Here is an 18,738-nt window from a genome sequence, read left to right as displayed (position 1 = left end):
ATTGACAACAGAAATGGAAGGACTACCAAAAGTGATACATGTGAACTTTGTAGAGGAAGTTTTTAATTTGGTCATCACATTGACAAATCAATATGCTTTCATCAAACCAACATCATATTCTCTTGGCTGAAACTAAGTGACATCCGACACGTTAACCCATTCTATAAATCAGTAAGGTTCACACAAGTTTTAGAGTGGTTCCATGTAAACATAGCCTAAGCAAATTCTATTGTGTAGAATCACAAAGAATCCTGCTATGAACAGGAAACCTTGCAAGATACCTCTTTAATCATTCCCATCACAATGGGAACAGACGTAAACCCTTAAGACCCGCTCCTTCAGATCTGTGAAGAAGCCTCTAAAGGTGCTTTCACACCACCTCATCATGAAAAAATATGGGGGAGGCAGTTTCATAAATAGGCTTAATATGCCAAATACCATGGTAACTGGGCTCAGAAGTCAATCACAATCAAGGTTTCCATCATGGTGTAGTTACACAAATTACAAATTTAGCACATTTGTAATTCTTAATGAAACAGGACCCTAATATTTTGACAGCATGCACATAAGTACTTGTGATATCCCTACAAAAAAATGCTTGCAGGATTTCTACTCCCCAGGGAGGGGAGTGGAGGATGTGCACACATGGTGTGCGGGAATGACTGATTGAATCCAATGACCGGGGTAATAATGTATCTGTAAAGTGCATAGACACATCGTTCCGATGTATTAAGCGCTATATAAAAGCGGATTAAGGTCACAGGGATACATGTACTTGCAGTGTAAAAACTATCAATAATAAGTTTTCAAGCAAAGCAAGAAAGAATGCACCTTCTTTGCTATAGGAATGCAAGACTTATTAAAGGCTAAGAAGTACTTGTAAGAAATTTACATGGTACAGGCAGAATAACCATCTTATAACATGTTTTGAGACCTGAACAAGTTTTCATGATTTATGGGATTTTTTCCTGAGAGGGAAGGTGTAAATATATCTTTTGAAAGCAATCATGGGGAGCCTCTATACTTTTTTTCTTCTTAAGGGGTTGTCAGACCTGCACAATTTCAATTATTGAAAAAAATACAATTATTGACATAAATAAACAGGTTTCACAGGTCCTTCTTCCATTTGTGTACAGACTTCTATTGGAATATAATCATACTTTTTTGTGCTTGTCAAGTGCCATGATGCAATGTCGTAGTATGGCTTGTCATGCCACAATATATTGGTATACGGTGGCTTTATTTGTCCAGAGGCCTGTTGCATGAAGATTTGCATTAAACGCGACTGAAAACTTCAAGCGCAAGTCCATAATAACATTATCAGGGCCCACTGGGAGAAGTGAAAAGGCTACCCTGGGTAAAATATGACGTTATTATTATTATCATTCTTATAATACATGTATGCATGTCATTGGTTTAAAATCAAGTTGCAATTGATTTTTAGATTTGCGTTTAATTGCAACTCTATCTGCAAGGGACCCTACGTGTGACAGACCCTTTACAAAGTATTCTGCAAAGGAAGGACACATTACTTGAGCAACTCTTGGGCATCAAGGACAATCCTGGGCTCTGTAACATAAAGCTTACCGATTGATAGTGAGGCTGATTTCTGCAATCGATTCCATATAAGCTATTGTGTATGATCAATTGTAAAAATCAGCTCAACAATCAATCACTAAGCATTATGTGACAGGGCCCTGATGTAGACTTCTGAATTGGTGGCAAAGTGACAAAATACCCCCATGCCACTAATTGATAGATAGGATTACATCTCACAAAGCACATTAATGTTACTCATGGGCGAATGAAGCCTCAAGGGATATGGGATTATATTACATAACTCTTTTACGGATAAGATTTCCATTGAGCGCTTGTCAAGGACTGAGTAAGAATAATGTTTAAGATTAATGATCAGGGGTGGTTTGAATAATTTTTGTATTCATTGTCTCCTCTCCTCCTTTACTATGGTCGCCATATGTTACACTACATGAACTGTTAACAAAATTGCAACGTTGTAGTCTTTGTCCTCTTAATTTTGTTATCAATTTGTTGATACTGTTTTTTTTTTATTCTAGAAAGTGCTAAGTAAATCAAGAATAAAGAATAAAAATTCAATGTCTCATTCCTTTTTTCTAGGGGGGGGGTGACAAATCTTTTTGACTTTAATAAAAATATTGATAGTGAGAACAAAAACTATAATGCTGCTTTGATGACCAAATATTTCCTTAAGAATGCCTCACATAGTAATTGTCTGCAAGCTCATTACAATGAAAGAGCGCCATCTTTACATGTATCTTAACTACAATAGAAACCAAGCAACCATTAAATCTGATTATTAATGATCCTCCTACCCAACACTCCCATTCTACAAATAGAGATTATCTTTACTCCAAAAGTCTGAATCAATGTTTTTCTTTTAGTGTTATATGTTTGAATTCTGAGCGGATAAGCTCTGCTACGAAGCTTGAGTGAATGATTTTTGTTTTTCTCTCCTGCTATGAAATCATGGCCTTGGCTTGTTCACATAAACCTAAGCGAATGATCGTGAGAATGATTTCTATGATTGATTACATTGATTATTGTGTATGATCAATTGTAAAATCAGACCCACGATCAATCGCTATGCTTTATGTTACGTGGCCCAGGTAAATATCAACTCCTGTAGAAAAGTTTCTGTGAAGGATTATTGTAGTAGCCTTGAGCACTTCAGACAAGAGTGTTTAAACAGTAAATAAACCTTTGCTTATTTGAAGAAACATCCTTCATCGTTTACTCCAATGTGTCTCCCCTCTTTTGCAAGAAAAAAGGGAAATTTACCTCTCGTTTGATATTTGAAGGATTTTTGAAATGTTGTATTTCTTCTCTCTTGCTCAAATTTCATCTATTACATTCTCCTGTTTGATCTGTCATTGTATAATACGAGTCTTTCTAGAATCAAAGCTTTGTAAGATGTTCAAGATGTGCTCTCAGTGGCCTTCCATAGTTAGGTATGATCTATATCAATTGAAACTCTTTGAGGGATATGAAATTCTCTAACATGAAAGTTTTTTATAAGGATTCAGTGACTACCTCTAACACCTCTGAGATAGAATGCTCAGACACGCCCCTTTCATAGTACTTCTGCATGTCTTCTAGATCGTAAATTATGACAGTATTGGCCTTCCATAGTTTTGAATGATCTGTATCAACTGTAACTACTCAAAAGATGTGAAAATTACCTCTGGTATGAAAGGCTCTGTGAAGGATCCAGTGACTGCCTCTAACACCTCTGACAAAGAATGCTCAGACATCGTGAGGTACGGAACAGCAAGCGACGAGTCTGTGGCATTAGTAGACCTTGGGAAGACAATTGAGATCCCAGATTTAGGGCTTTTTCATGGTCGACAAGGGAAAACTGTGTCAATTTATTATCTTCTCTTTTTTTCTATTGCATGCGTATATGTTTGCACGAGGGAAAACCAGAGATTACAGATTTGGGATTTTGTTTTTATTGGCCACAAGGGAGAACTGTGTCAGTTCTTTCTTTTTTCTTTAGCATGCACAATGGATCATAAGAGAGATAAAATTGTATAGGAATTAAGGATCTGTATACGTGTACTGTACATGTACAGATAAATACAGATAGTAAAGTCCTAAATGTTCACTTATGAAAGAAAAAATAATCTTTAACCTACAAGCATTATTTTAACCTGGAAATGTTAACACATTTCATTTAAAAAAAACACTCCAGCCTGACAAATATTCAATCTTCATTTGGTTTTGAATGACTTCAATTAGAATAAAATAAATACTATTTGTTATCATTTCATGCTCATGTTGTACTTCATCATTCAATTGAAGCTTTTTATTTACTACTGTTGTATAATTTTCCAAAAATGTGAACATACTTTCATGAAACGTTAAAGTGGTTCTTATGGACTTCACCATTCAAGTATTTAGATTTTTATCAACTACTATAAAGTAATTGTCCAATATATGTGAACACACTTTACTTTGCTGGGAAATACATGTAATCTCTGTATTTCTGTTAGAATGCTTTATTTGTTTTTTTCTTTTTGCCTTCACCAACAAGAAACCAACAATATTATGAGGTTATGGAAGGACAGATCTATTACTCTCTTCAGTAAGGAAATGATATTTCCTTGATACCTCAAAAGAATAACACTACAAGAATTATAATAAAAGGTTAAAATGCCCATTTGAAAAGTATATACAATTCTTTCAGTATGTTCAATTTGTGTGTAATAAGTCACATGTATACATGCAATTATTATGTAGAAGATATAGAACATTGTGAATAGATAAGTGTGTAGTAGAGCTACTGTCCCCATAAGAAAAAGGTCATGTTTTCTTGATAGCTTATAGAATATCAATAATAGAAGAATGCTTAACAATTACATGGCCTTCTATTTAAAACGAGATGTAATTTCAGCATTAGGAAAGGCAATATCATAAAGGATGTCAAACTGCATCATAAAGACTGATGTAGGAGCATGGCTATTATTCCTTATCAGTAAATGGCCATATTTCCTTGAGAGTTAATAGAATAATAACAGAATGTTAATGTTTGCTCAAAAGTAACATTTGGACAAGACCAGATATACTGTTCATTGCAGGAGATATATATTTTTATTTACAGTGTGAGCAGATAATGCTTAAAAGGCAATATTACAGATACATGCAGGATCTATCAAGTGGATTATGGGGTAAATTGCAACTTGGTCTACACTCACTTGGTCTAAATTCCATTCGGTCTCATCCCACATGGTCTAATCCGAGTTGGTCTGCAACAAGCTTATGTATAGACCATTTAGTCCAATTGCTAGTTAGCCCATTTGTCAAAAGTCCATTTGGTCTAACTCCACTTTAGTCGGATCATTAGTTTATTTTAAAAAAAATGTTTAATTTCCATTTGGTCTTATCCCACATGGTCTAATCCTAGTTTGTCAACAACCAGTTTGTGTATTAACAATTTAGTTCACTTGCTAGTTAGTCCATTATTATTTTGTCTAATTTCCATTTAGTCTAACAACACTTTAGTATATATGATTTAGATGTGCTTTATGTTTCAAGTGCCGAATGAATAATAAATGAATAAAAAAATTGATGAACAGTTTATTGATCAAGTTGACAAAGTAAGAATAATGGAATTAAACCAACTGGGCATTAGACTAAATGAGAATTAGACTACAAAGTGGGTATTAGACCAACTGTAGTGTAGACAAAGATTAGTCAAGATTATTCGAGGAGTAGACTAACTGCTTGCAGGCGCGTAGCCAGGGGGGGGCGGTGGGGGCGGTCGCCCCCCCAAAAACGTCCCCAAAAAGAAAAAAAAAGAAGGGAAAAAAGAGAGGAGAAAAGGAAAAGGGAAGGGAGGAAAGGGAAGAAAGGTAGCTTTGTGTTTTTTTTCTTTTTATTCTTTTTTTTTCTCAAAAGAGAAACTCCTTCACTCTTGCTCTAAATTTATATATGAATTTTGCTTCCGCGCTGCGCGCGGTTAAATGACAATACTGAAGTTCTCCATTGTTTCCCAACACTGTTTTTCCACCTCAGCTATATGTGTTTCTTGCCAGTTAAAGTTCAAATGTATATATTAGGGCATGGAATTAGAGTAAGGTTAGGCCGAAGTATATGAAGTTATCTTTTTTTTTAATTGATCGCGCAACTTCTGTTCGGGTCGGCTCCGGGCGTGTAAAATCTTTATATCAATTTCTGCCGTTACCTCCATAAAGTCAACTTCTCCCGCTTTTCAGCTCATTACTAAACAACCATAATTTCGGGGCATACAGGTTCCTAATTTTAAAAGAGGAAGGTGTAAAATTCGTGTCGTATTAAATAAAAAAGTACAATATTTGTTATCAAATTCTATTAAACTTCATGTCATTTCCCTGCACATTCATCTCCTGTCCTGTTTTGCGCCCTCAGTTTGAAATTTTGAATGACACTTAAGTTTCTTTATAATTCAAAATGAAGCGCTTCAGGATAAGTCAAAGAAATTAGGCATCCTTTTTTATATAATTTCAATATAAATCACAGAAGTTTCAACTTTTGGCGCACTATTTTCCTTGTAATGAAATTCAATAATCTTAGAAATTCAATTGAATTAGAGGCGATGGGGTATTAGAGATATCTGCATTTGATGAAACGTCCGCTCTTTGAAATTCCAGAGTTTCATTGCTCTGCGCGGGGAGGAATATCTTCCTCCCGGCATATACACTTCTTCTCCTCTGTTTTGCGAGTTAAATATGTGCACTGTCGCTAAATTGTTTGGAATCAAATCTGATCTTTCCAAGGGAAGTATTCAATATATCATTGAGAATACCCTTTTCTCAGGACCCTTTTCATGGCAAAAAAAATGATAAAACGCTTCAGCTTCCGCGCTTCGCGCGGGGTTATTATTATATTAATTTCCTCCATTGTATTCCTTTTTTGTGCATTCACAATCACTTTTGAAAACAAGGTTCATGAAAACAAGGTTCAAAATCACAATATAGTCAACTGAATTGGAGCTAATATAGCTACTAGAGACAAGGCTCCTTTTCATTTTAATTTATGAAACACCAAAAGCTTTGCGCTTCGCAAGGGAGGGGGAAACTCCCCCTCCCTGCACCCACCCCCTAGGGAGCGCGATTCGCGCGCTCTGTAAGTGTTGGCACGCTTTGCGTGCATTTACCGCCCCCTCCAAAATGAAATCCTGGCTACGCGGTTGACTGCTTGTAGACCAAATGATCATAAACCTATTATGGTACATGCATATGTGTTTGATTCCTGCTTCAGCACTTACGCCCTTGAGTTAGGCATTTTATCTCCATTGCTCTTCAAAGGGAGGGATTAACTTTACTCAAAGAAAAAAATGTTTCTGACAAGATAAGAGGCATATCGATCTTTTTCTAGAGCATAGTAATTCAGTAAAAAGTACCTAAAACTTTTATATAAAAAATAGTGGAGTTCTGGCAATTCATATCTGATCTAAAACCTTATAATCATGATATGACTGTAGATAAATATGCAATGTTCATTTTGAATCTTGGACAAAGTTACATGTACAAACCATTTTTTATTCTTAATTGCATAATGTTACATGCCTTGACATAATTAACATTTACCATTATCAATGATAAATCATCACACAACACAGAATACAGATTTCATAAACAATAGGGCAAAATCTTTTGAAGCATGTACGAGGTAAAGTCATTGAATGTATTCCCCTGTCTCAAAACAGTAGTAGTACAATTCATTCACATATCTCCGTGATTATTCCATTATCATAGACTTAAAAGTCTGTTAGAACAAATAAAACCTTGCATCAACAATATTAAATTCAATATCTATGAAGCATGATTATTTTTTAGTTGTAACATTTTTATTTCACATTTGCTGTTCATCTGAGGTAATTTACACAGAAGATTTTTATTGACAAGGTTACAAAATGCGAGATGCCCCCCAAAAAACAATAACAACAAAGAAATAAAATATAATAAAATAATAAACATATGAATGAATAACTAGAACTATCACTGAAGGTTGTTAATACCCAGGCCCTTTGCCGTTACCATAGCAACAGTTTCCAGCACATGGAAAAAGGTATGTCTTGCCCATTTACCCCAAGACCTATGTGTGAGCCAAATTTCACGAAAATTGGTTGAGAACTAATCAAGTAGTTTAAACCGACAGATTTTTACCTAATTTAGGCAAAAAATATGTTGTTACCATAGCAACACAATTTACGACACACACAAGATATGTGTCTTGCCCATCTTTATCTCGTAACCCATGTGTGAGCCACAGTTCATGAGAATTGGTTGAATAGTGATGAAGTAATTAAACTGCAATTATTTTACCCAATTTTTGCCATATCATATTGTTACCATGGCAACATGATTTCTGACAAACACAGAAAAAAATATGTCTCGCACATCTTTACATCAATACCAATGTCATGAGAATTGGTTAAAAACTGAGGTAGTAGTTTGAACTGCACGACTTATTTTTTCGTCTGGCAGGGGATATAAAAATGTAATTACAAATGCAAATACAAAATAAAATTAAGAATGGTACAACAGCTAGAAATATGTCTGTCTCCATTGTAAAAAATCAGAAATATTTTTGACAAAATTGGTTGCATAAAAACACACCATAAGCTTATAAATATATGTATTACAAGTAAAAATCTCACAAAAAATATTAATGATTTTCGCATCAAATAAATTGAATTACATGCAGACCTAAAATGCATCATGAGGAAGTGACTTACTGCGCATAAATCTGGCCAAGAAGAGCACTCGTCTCTCGATACTGATGCTCGATTGTTCTGTACTCCTCAGTCTCGTCTTCCTCATCGCCATGGCAACACTGGAGCATCTTGGATCGCATCATCAGATGGGCCTCCATGATGAGATGCTGGTAGGCCGAGATGCTTGCTTGTCGGAAACCTGTCGCAAGCTCGATCATGTCTTCGAGGAGGTCGGAGGCTGGGGCCTTCTGAAGAACATAAACACTCCAATCACTGGGATTGAAAGAGAAAGAATACAGAAGAGAATGTCATACATAGTCTTGTCATTGATTTTCACCGAATAATGTGCTCTCAGCCAATCAGATGCAAGGATTTTCAGTAGCTTTTAACATATGCTAGTGAAAATAATTCTGTACCTCTGAAGTGCCGAGACACCCATTACAAATGATAGAACATCAATTGTCTGAATATGAATTGTTTAAAATGATGTATATCTCGTATGATATGTCAATGGTTGCCTGCAGTGGCAAGATAACACAATGTACTGTATATCATCATACAGAATATCAAAATACAATGCCAGGTTTAAGGCTTTGGTGATAATTTATATCATGGAACACAAGCAATTACTTATTTCAATAACATTTCATGAATCAATTTATTAAAATGGAATCTAGTTTCAATATATAACTTGGTGCTATGACTGGCAAGCAGGGTAGTGTTTCATAAAGCTGTGCGTAAAGTTATGTACGACTTTACACATGACTGGAAGATGTTCTTAGATGCCAAGTCAGCTACATAGGGATACATCATTTAGCACAAGAAAGAGTCACCAGTTGTGCATAAAGTCAAGGACAAGTCATGCGTAACTTCCGAAAAGCTCTATGAAACAGCCACCGGGTCTAATGTTTATTAGAAAGTGACAGGTGGACTCACCTGCCCGACTCCTCTCCCTGGTCATTGGGTGCCTTACACAGGAGAATCACATGACTGTCACATGACACCACCTTCTGAACACTCAAGAATGGCCGCAGTCCTACTAGGCAGATGTCCGTAGTCGGATCAGGGCAAGCCTAATTGGAGAGGTAGAGATACAATCCTTATACAATGAAACCTGTCTATAGGGACTAACCAAGGGAGACAAGAAATCTGGTCTTTATGAGCAGGTGTTCTTCATAGACAGGTTTCTCTAATACTATTCAATGTGAAACATTATTCAAGGGAAAATAATTTGTGGTCTTTCTATTCAGGTGGTTGCTAAAGAAGATTTTACTGTTTTATTTTATTGCTTTCTTATATTAACATAATTTACAAGTAAAGCATTTAACGGCCCATTATTAAGAAAAATGTTTACCATAACCTAAAGAAGGCACTCAAATCTGATTAATGGTCAAACTGATGAAAAAAAATCTAAAGGCCACTTTGGTTTTGAAAGTTTTCTTTTTTTGAGGGGGGGGGGGGAGTATAATTATATTTGATTATTACAGGATCTTTACCAAAGATTCAAATTACAATAAATTTATGCTCCTTTGAGGCCAGACTCAATGACAAAACTGTGGCCTTGGCCTCATAATTGGCTTCAGATATCAAGTCCTTGGATTGGGGTTCAGAAGACCTTGGTGACCATGTCCTTGGTCTCAGGCAGTCTGACCATGTCTTTGGTCTTGGCCTCGGACAGTCTGACCATGTCTTTGGTCTTGGTTCTTAGATAATATGACCCTGTCTTTGGCCTTGGTTCTTAGATAGTCTGACCATGTCTTTGGTATTGGTCTCAAACAGTCTGATAATGTCATTGGTCTTGGTCTCAGAGAGTCTGATCATGTCTTTGGTCTTGGCCACTTACAGTTTGGCCTCATCTTTGGTGTTGGCCTCGGACAGTCTGGCCTCTGCTTCGTCTTTGATATATACTTATACACAAAGTAAACATTAAAAGATATCACTATAAAGCTATGGAGTAAGATTAGAGAAAGGGAGTCCACTCACATTAGACTTGCAATCGAATGTCTCTTTATTGTAGATAGCGGCTGCACTCACTCTATGGGAGTAGGTCTCCAGGCCGCTGGATGAAGCAGCATACAGGAAATCCTCCCCAGCCTGTGGAAACATAAGGGGAGTGTTTCATAAAGCATCTTGTCACTAATTTTCCCGACAAATTTGCTCTGAGCCAATCAGAAATAGTCAGTGAAAATCACTGAATACCTGTGTTACGAATAACAAAAAAAATTGAAGTATACTATGTGCCAGATTGGACTTGTTCAATGACATAGAAATATCATTCATCAAAGTGTGAATGCACTTGATGCTGAGTGGGTAAATGGGTAGGATTCAATAATTTAATGCAAAGGGCACTGGAAACAGCACTTGGAGCTAGAGAAAATGTAATGATAAAAATTTTCTGCATTGGAATAGAATATTCTAGATAGACAGCAATATATAGATGCCTACTCAATGCGACATTCAATCTACAAGGAACAAATCACCATTAAATATTGAACACAGTGGTTTGTAGCCCCTGGAACCCATTTCACAATGACTTACAACTATTGTAACTATGCCATTATTGTTACTACCATGGAAATCTTGATTGTGATTGGCTGCTGAGCTTTGTTACCATGGCTGTTTCCATAGTTACCATAGCTGTATGAAATGGCCCCAAGAATGCCTGAGTTCGGGGTGGGGGGGGGGGGTGCAAAAACTACATGTATCCACCACTTACCTGCAAAGATATGGCTTCTCCCGTATACAGGTAACAAGAGAGGGGACTAACTTGGCCCGTGACGTCATAGACCAGGCCCTGCTTGGGGGTACTGAGGAGGCAACACATGCCAAGTAGTTTTCGACTGTGGAATGACTCAGAAGTCTGTGCTTGTGCCGATGCAGCTTTCTCCAGTGTAAAGGGGGCTGAAACAGGACATCACAAAGAAATCTCATCAATTATGACAAAGGCTATGCTTTTGATATTTATCTCCTCCCACCCCCCTCTCTCTCTCTCGCTCACTCACTCTTTTTCTCCCCCCCCCCTCGTTTTTTTCCCTCTCTTTCTGAGCTTTCTCCAGTGTGAAAAGGCTGAAACAGGAAATATAGCAAGTCCCATTATTAAACATGATAAAGGATATATAATTCATACTCTCTCTTTCTCAATCTCTTTCTTTTGCATCACCTCTGTCTCTTTTTCTCTCTTCTCTGTGTGTGTGAAAAAGTACAAAAGTAAAGATGGATGGGAAAGACTGAAGTAGTGACTGAAATTTTGGGGAAACTGATTCCATTTTTTTAATGATTTCCTTGAAAACAATAATATATGAAATTTAAAGTGTTAAATTGTTTAACTTGAAATGTAAGAGTGAAATATTAAGTTGTGTGTGCTTGATAAAACCTAGAGAATAGTCTGGAAAAAAAACAGTAGTCCGTAACATGTACAGCAGCAAGGGCACCTCCCTAAACCATAGTAATATTATGTCAATACCTTTTGTGTAGGTAGGCAGGAGTTGTGCGAGCATGAGGCCGGCTTCTGTACTGGGAAACCTACAGTACAGCAGATGAACATAGGATGGAACTTTCTCTGAGCTGGACCTAAGGTTGAAAAATAAGGAGCTAATACCATAAACGCCTTCCAAAACTTCCTGTGGTTTCTTTTCATGCAAAATATTATGCAATCATCTGTTCATATTTATTATAATAAGATGATCTATTGAAGAGAAATATAATAAACTTGAGACTTGCGTGAATACAGTATACCTTTAACAATCAATTGTTTCAATTAAATAAACAACTAAATACAATGAAACCTGACTATAAAAGACCATCCAAGGGACACAAGAAAAAATAGTCTTGAGCAGGTGGTCTTTATGAACATGTTACTTTGATACATGTTTAAATGGGGATACTTATCAAGGGAAACAAAGTTAATGGCCTTTTGAGACAGGTGATCACTTAAGCAGGTTTGACTATTACAGCCAGCAGCCAAGATTAACCAGCATTTGTTGCCATTTACGGTAATCCCATTTCCCTTGAGGAATCAACCATATTTAGTTTTGCACAATATAGGCTACCCTAAGTACAAAATTTTATCAAAATGACACCATTTCTTGAATAGTGAACAAGTACTTTTTGCGGTAAACTTGCCTTTATGGCAAGAGTAAAGAGAAATATAGAAATGAGAGAAGTAAAAAAATAAAAATAAAATAAGGGCCACAACATCACAACAGACAATATAAATGATTATCCAACTTTGATTTTAAGCCTCCATTTGTCAATTTATTTGTTGTGTCTATCTAAAGACACAAATGATTGTATAAACATGTATATTCATTTACCTCTTTCCTGATTTGGCCTTCTCAGCATGTCTAACTTTGAATGGTGCAATGCCAGGAATACTGCTGACTGGCCCAAGGGTTTCCGCAGGACCGCCCTTCTGTTTAAGGTACTCCTCATCAAGGATACTTGGAAGAATTATTCGATTGTGAGTTGCCGACGGCTCAGAGGGTCTCACTGACAGACTCCTGGCATCAAAAGTACATTCAATAAAATGGGAATCATTGACAAAGTAATTGTCTTGCTCTGTATCCGATGGCTTAGGGTCCGGGACAGAATCCAACGCAGATTTGCACGTGTGGGACTTACCCTCCAAAGGCTTCGACGACCCTGTGGCTCTTACACTTGCTGAATCAGCCGGGATACCATCTGCAGCACAGGATAAGTGGAATTTCTGGGAGTTGATGCGGAGGACGTGGGCTTCATGGAATGACGTGAAGGCAAGATGGGCACCGCAGATATCAACATTGGCTATCTTGAAGCCATCAATGACGATATCGATGAAAAGCTTAAATTCGCGCTGGCCGGAATGGAGAAGTAATCGGTAAATGCTGATGATATCCCTCATGCCCAAGACCAGGTTCCCATTCCCACTGCAGCAAGCGAAACACTGCACATGACGCTTGGGGCGCACTTCAACAACCTCCAAGCCCTGTGATTCAGTTGGAACTACTTTGGTTGGTGAACCTGACTTAGTTTTGGTTGACTCATCTGTATCTTTGCATTGATCCCAGTTGAAGTAAGCTCTCACATTGTTAAACTTGCCATCCTCGTCCTCCAGGAGAAGTATGTAATTTCCTGGAATAATAAGTTATTTATTCAATATAAGAAGGTCCATGGGACACAGCAATTTCAATGTCTTACAAGATTTCTGTGTAGCAACTCTTATCGGATTTCACTGAGCTCAAATCAACTGAAGGTTCATATTTGGTTTAAAAATCAATCAATCAGTCTTGCAATTGATTGTCAAATTAGCAAGTTCATTTTTTAATTTTCTGTTAAAAACTTCATTTTAGTATCATTCAAATTTCAAAAGGATAATAAGATCAGAGTACATTATTTTTTTTACATTAGTCTTCTGTAATATGAAGAACATTTACAAATCCACATGAATATGAATTTTGTCCAAGTATAGATCTAGTGTAAAATAAATCATTTATAAGCAATGCAACCATATTAAATATAAGTGGGAAAAAAATATTAACAAGATATAAGTTGACTAAATGAGGTATTAAATAATTACACAACAGATTTGACTTTGATAAAGAATTTTTCATCATCTTTTCTCTGGTGATAAGGTTATATTTGAATCTCTCACCAGGTAGACAGAATGCTCCTTTCCATGCAAGGCCAGCAGTCTTGACTATATGGACGAGGGTACAGTCCGATCCATCAAGCAAGTACACCTCAACTGTGTGATGCGATGTAGCCACAAAGAGGTGCTTTCCTGAAGCAAAGATGATGTGAGGCTCGTGGCTTGGACTCACAACAGTCTGAGACTTGAAGTGGTGACAGGATAGTACCTGGACCATGTCTGGTTCTACTTTTTATTGCTCTATAGGCCCTGCAGAATAAATTGAAAGTTTCTCATTGTTTTCAACTGATAAGTCCCATTTCTTCATGAAAAAGGGGATAGGAAAGGGAAAAAGGGGAAGAGGGAAAAAGATGAAGGGGAAGGTATGGAGGGAAATGGAGAAGGGAAGGAAAGAGGTGAAGAAAAGGGGAAGAAGAGGGGATGGGGAGAGGAGGGGAAGCAAAGTGGGAGAGGGAGGGGAAGGGGAGAGGAGGAAAGAGGATAAGAATGGAGATGGGGAGAATGGAGGGGATGGGGTTTGGATATCTCATCCAAAGTACACAGAATGTAATTTAAAAATATAGTGTATATTTTGTACACAATCACAATGCGCAAACATTCATACAGAATTGAATAGACCTATCTATAAAATAATTTGTATGAGGTTAGCAATTTCCTAAGAAAAAAACCATGATTAAAAAGGTAGAAAAAAAATTAAGCACGTATCCACCTTATTAGGTGCTAATGATGCCGATTACTCCGGCTTAGATAGGCTACTAATTTTGTGTTCATAGCTTGAGGAATTCCTTCTTGCCATACCCCAGCTCACCTGGGTAGATTGCAGCACAGTGACTGTGGATGAATTCTTGCTGAAGGAACTTAACACAGAGGCTGCGATTTGCTGATGGTTATTACACCCCCCCCCCTTTTTTTTCAACCAGAGAGCAGTACAAGATGGAATTCTAGAATCTAGTAGTCTATGGCAGTAACTTTTACGAGAGTAGCTGCTAACATCATTAACAATGCATTTTCCTCTTTGATCATTGATATTTTAAACTGTTGTTTATGTTGCTAGGATTGACATCATGACCATATTGACCACTTCAATTCATCATGCTCATGTATTGTTGGACTTGGAAATGACAAAGATAATTGCGCTCATAGATAAACTATTGGATTTTTGCGATGCAGAGGTACCTCAAAACACCAATAAAATTATTTTAAAAATGGAAATTATACAATCATCTTGATTCTATGGATATTCCTTTTCCCGGTCCACAGAATAGAATTATGATTTGAGCTGGTTAACTCTGAAAAAAAATGATGAATAGATCAGCATTCAATCTCTTCAATGCATAAAATGGCCAAACAGGTACCGATGCTTTTGTGTACTGCTTGGCAGAGTTTAAAAACAGAGAATTCCCCATTTTGTCTTTTCCCCTCTGCGTGAGCATATAGTACATGAGCAATTGCAATTCCTGCCTGCGCATTGGTACCTGACTCTATTCATCATTTTTTTCAGGGTAAACCAGCTTGAATCATAATTCTATTCTACAACTATGGACCGGGAAAAGGGATAGCCTATCCATAGAATTGAGGTGGGTACACCGTACACAATTTCCATTTAAAAAATAATTTTGGGGTGTTTTGAGGTACATTTCTGGTACCTCTGCATCGCGAAAACAGCGTCTATGGAGAAAAAGGTGCGCTACCATACCCTCTTTGATTACTCCTCAATTCCCCCTTTTGACGGAGAAAACAATATGGTAACACAAAGGTGATTGGCTGGCACATTCGTTCGTATGAATATGCTGCAATAGAAACATGACAACGAACGATCGATGGAACCCGACACCACACTAGCTCTTTGGAATAAAAATGTTGGATTTTAAATCACATTAGAAACTGGTATAGACCTCTGGGACCCGTTTCTCAACACTGTCATAAGTCTAACTTCTTGACTAAATCGGAGACAGTGAGCTACTTGTCCGCTAACCGTTTCACATAGTCCTCTTTACCAAGATCGGGTATAACAACCTCACTAAATATTTATGACACCTCCGAACCTGTCATAACTTCTTTCTTAATGACGTAGTGGCATCACGTGGGTAGACTATGACGTGCAAAAGTGTTAAGAAATTTTAAAATTATAATCTTACGTTATCAATCATAGAGGTTGAAATTACATAAAAAAACAAGTGGGATAATGCATTCATTTGATAATTGTAATACAAATAAACTATAAAAACTGTTGGTAAAACACCACAAAACCATTCATTTTGAAAAAATTTAATCGATAAAGATTCTACCACGTCAGGCCATCCATAACTGGACTCGTATTTGTTGTTTTCAGACCCCTATTATTAAACAGTTGGATAAATTCTATCTCTAATTTATGCATATAATTTGTCAAATATCGTATCTTTCGGTGATATATCAAAGATTTAAAAGTGTTTTGTTAAACTATATTTTGATGACGTTTGGAATCGTAAAAGACCGTATAATTATCATCATTTTACAAAGAAAATCGTTATGGTTTACTTTCGTAAACTATTAAAATTGGATATCCCGGGGGTACCCATCTCAACGTTCACAAGTGATTTTTAGTCATAAAATTGAATTATTCATAATTTAATTTTCTCAGCAATTGAATGCTCCAGTCTTCATGGTCTAAGTATGTATGATCGATGCATAATTCACCTGTGCTATTATTTTGAAAAGATGTATTTCCCAATTCATCACAATATCTGCAATTTTGTCATAAATTTTCTTTTTGAAAATTATGCTATTTTGTGACTAAGGCTACGTCTCGTCTGCTCTTTTTACCGATAGTATCGATATCAAGGTATTCTATTTAGGAAGCCTTTCGTGATACAGGTTTAGTAAGAATGGAACTAACTCCGTGGTTGGTGGATAAAGATATGATTAATTTGTCCAGGTGTTGAGAAACGGGCCCCTAGTCTCCAGGCCTATGCTGATAAATATTCTTAAAATTTTAATTTTCATTCACATGCTTCGACTTTCTCCCTCAAAAACAGGAATTAAGGAGTTGATCTAATCGAAGAGAGCCAATAATAGCCCACCCTTTTAGATGGTGCAGTTACGCGTCAGTCGAACCTCCACCATTCCGAGCCTAATAGGATAGGTTAGCCATGGGCATGGCTGACATCCGTCATGTCAGTCTGTGATAAGTAAACCGTTTCTAGATTCTAACAGTATTGTTGTCGTTAGATCTAGGACAAAAAAATAATCAGATGAGAATGTTAAAAAAATGTTGCCATTAAAAATGATCATGATTTATTCATGAAAATGATGAATGATGCATGGCCATGGTAAAAACTATTAGTAAATAAATGTGAGAAATAAATGCATAAAGGAATCACGAGAAAAGATGGTTATTCCTGTCCTAACTTATTAGTTTATCAGTAGAGGCGCTGGTCAGAAAATTGGGATTGTCCCAGTTATTACAGATTTCTTCACACAAGAAATCTAGTAAATTTCATTCACCTGTCAAGTGCCGACACCAATCAAGTGCACTAGTCAATGTAAACATATCAGGTTTCATTAATGGAAGACAGTAAGTCATGAAAAATAGATGGTGAACTGAGGGGGAATTACGGTCACTGAATCTACTTGGCACTCTCAATTCCCGTAATTGACGTCTTTGTCCCGTACTGCCGTAGGGGGAGTGAAAAAAAAACGTCCCCATAGACAGGACAGTCTCAATTTATCAAGACATGAGTCATGATTTGTCTTGGTTTATATTATATGAATATGATGAGCCCGAGGAGTGAGGATATCCTTGTTAAGTTGTTTTCTGGGACAATCCCAATTTTTGGACCAGCGCCTCTACTGTTTATATGTTTCCTAAAAATGCAAAGCCAGTGGTTTTACCCCCACACTGACTGTATTAAACTTAGTCTTTGACTTAATTTTTACCGTTAGGCGTTAGTGTTACACTCACAGTCACACCATGAAGCTATTATTAATAGCTTCATGGTCACACCGTCACCGGGCCGAGTCCGGCGGCCCCAGCAGTGCAGCACTCGCCTCCCCCAAGGCCAAGCCAGGGCCAAGGCTCGGCGGCGGATGCACGGCCAGGCAGAAATGAGCTCACGCACGGACATAAACAATCTTAAACGGACAGAAAGAACATACATAAATAGCATATAAAATCAACATACATAATTCATATACATACAACTAACCAAAGTATGGCACTAGGACAAAATTTAGACCGTGTATGAAGATGTTTTCCTCCTTTTTCCTCAAACAATATTTGTTATGTCCATCACGAAGGTTAGTCTTTAGTCAGACTTTTCCTTTTTATTTTGCGGTTGTTGGTGGTCCATGATTATAAAAGGGCAAGTCCATCCGGTACCCCCCCCCCCCCGGCCCCCGGTACCCAACAAAAAGTTATTGTGAATAAAAAGAGATAATCAATTAGTGCTGTATATTACATCTGAATTGGATGTGAAATAAAAATGATATAGCAATATGGTTTCACTTACTATTTGTCACACTACCGTATAAGGATTTCACAACAAGAATCACAATAGTTGCAAAAATGGCATGATCAGGGAGGAGTCAAACCTTATAAAATTGTTTCATATTGTAATGAGAGAAAAAAAAACACTTCATATTTCATATTGTAAAAATACAAGAGATAGTGAGTAGGTGACGTCATCGGTTCCATCACAACCTTGAATGTGCATATAAATTAGGCCCACTATGATTATTTGGTAAAAATCCACCAACAAAAAATTGGTTTGAATAAAAAGAGAAATATCAAACAATATAAGCATTGAAAATTTCATCAAAATCGGATGCAAGATAAGATGAGGTTATATGACATGTCTTTTCACAAAACAGTAATATTCAGGGGTCACTACAAATG

The 18,738-nt window shown here is 36.9% G+C and overlaps 1 protein-coding gene across 1 annotated transcript in view; it reads right to left on the bottom strand.

Annotated features, from left to right (window-relative positions):
• Positions 1–18,158, bottom strand: part of LOC129276713 (BLOC-2 complex member HPS3-like) — a 30,304-nt gene extending 12,146 nt beyond the window's left edge. The window contains exons 1-9 of the mRNA XM_064109489.1: positions 18,050–18,158; positions 13,866–14,111; positions 12,550–13,345; positions 11,700–11,806; positions 10,953–11,137; positions 10,220–10,330; positions 9,173–9,309; positions 8,258–8,509; positions 3,219–3,336 (exon numbers count right to left, since the gene is read on the bottom strand). Coding sequence (XP_063965559.1) covers positions 3,219–3,336; positions 8,258–8,509; positions 9,173–9,309; positions 10,220–10,330; positions 10,953–11,137; positions 11,700–11,806; positions 12,550–13,345; positions 13,866–14,079 — 1,920 coding nt within the window. The 5' untranslated portion in view covers positions 14,080–14,111; positions 18,050–18,158. The remainder of the gene's footprint in view (positions 1–3,218; positions 3,337–8,257; positions 8,510–9,172; positions 9,310–10,219; positions 10,331–10,952; positions 11,138–11,699; positions 11,807–12,549; positions 13,346–13,865; positions 14,112–18,049) is intronic.
• Between the last annotated feature and the right edge of the window lie 580 nt (positions 18,159–18,738).

The sequence above is a fragment of the Lytechinus pictus genome, chromosome 14 (assembly GCF_037042905.1).
Source record: "Lytechinus pictus isolate F3 Inbred chromosome 14, Lp3.0, whole genome shotgun sequence".
In the NCBI taxonomy this organism is placed as follows: domain Eukaryota; kingdom Metazoa; phylum Echinodermata; class Echinoidea; order Temnopleuroida; family Toxopneustidae; genus Lytechinus; species Lytechinus pictus.
Note: the sequence above shows the minus strand (reverse complement) of the source record. Positions and strands in the feature narration are given on the sequence as shown.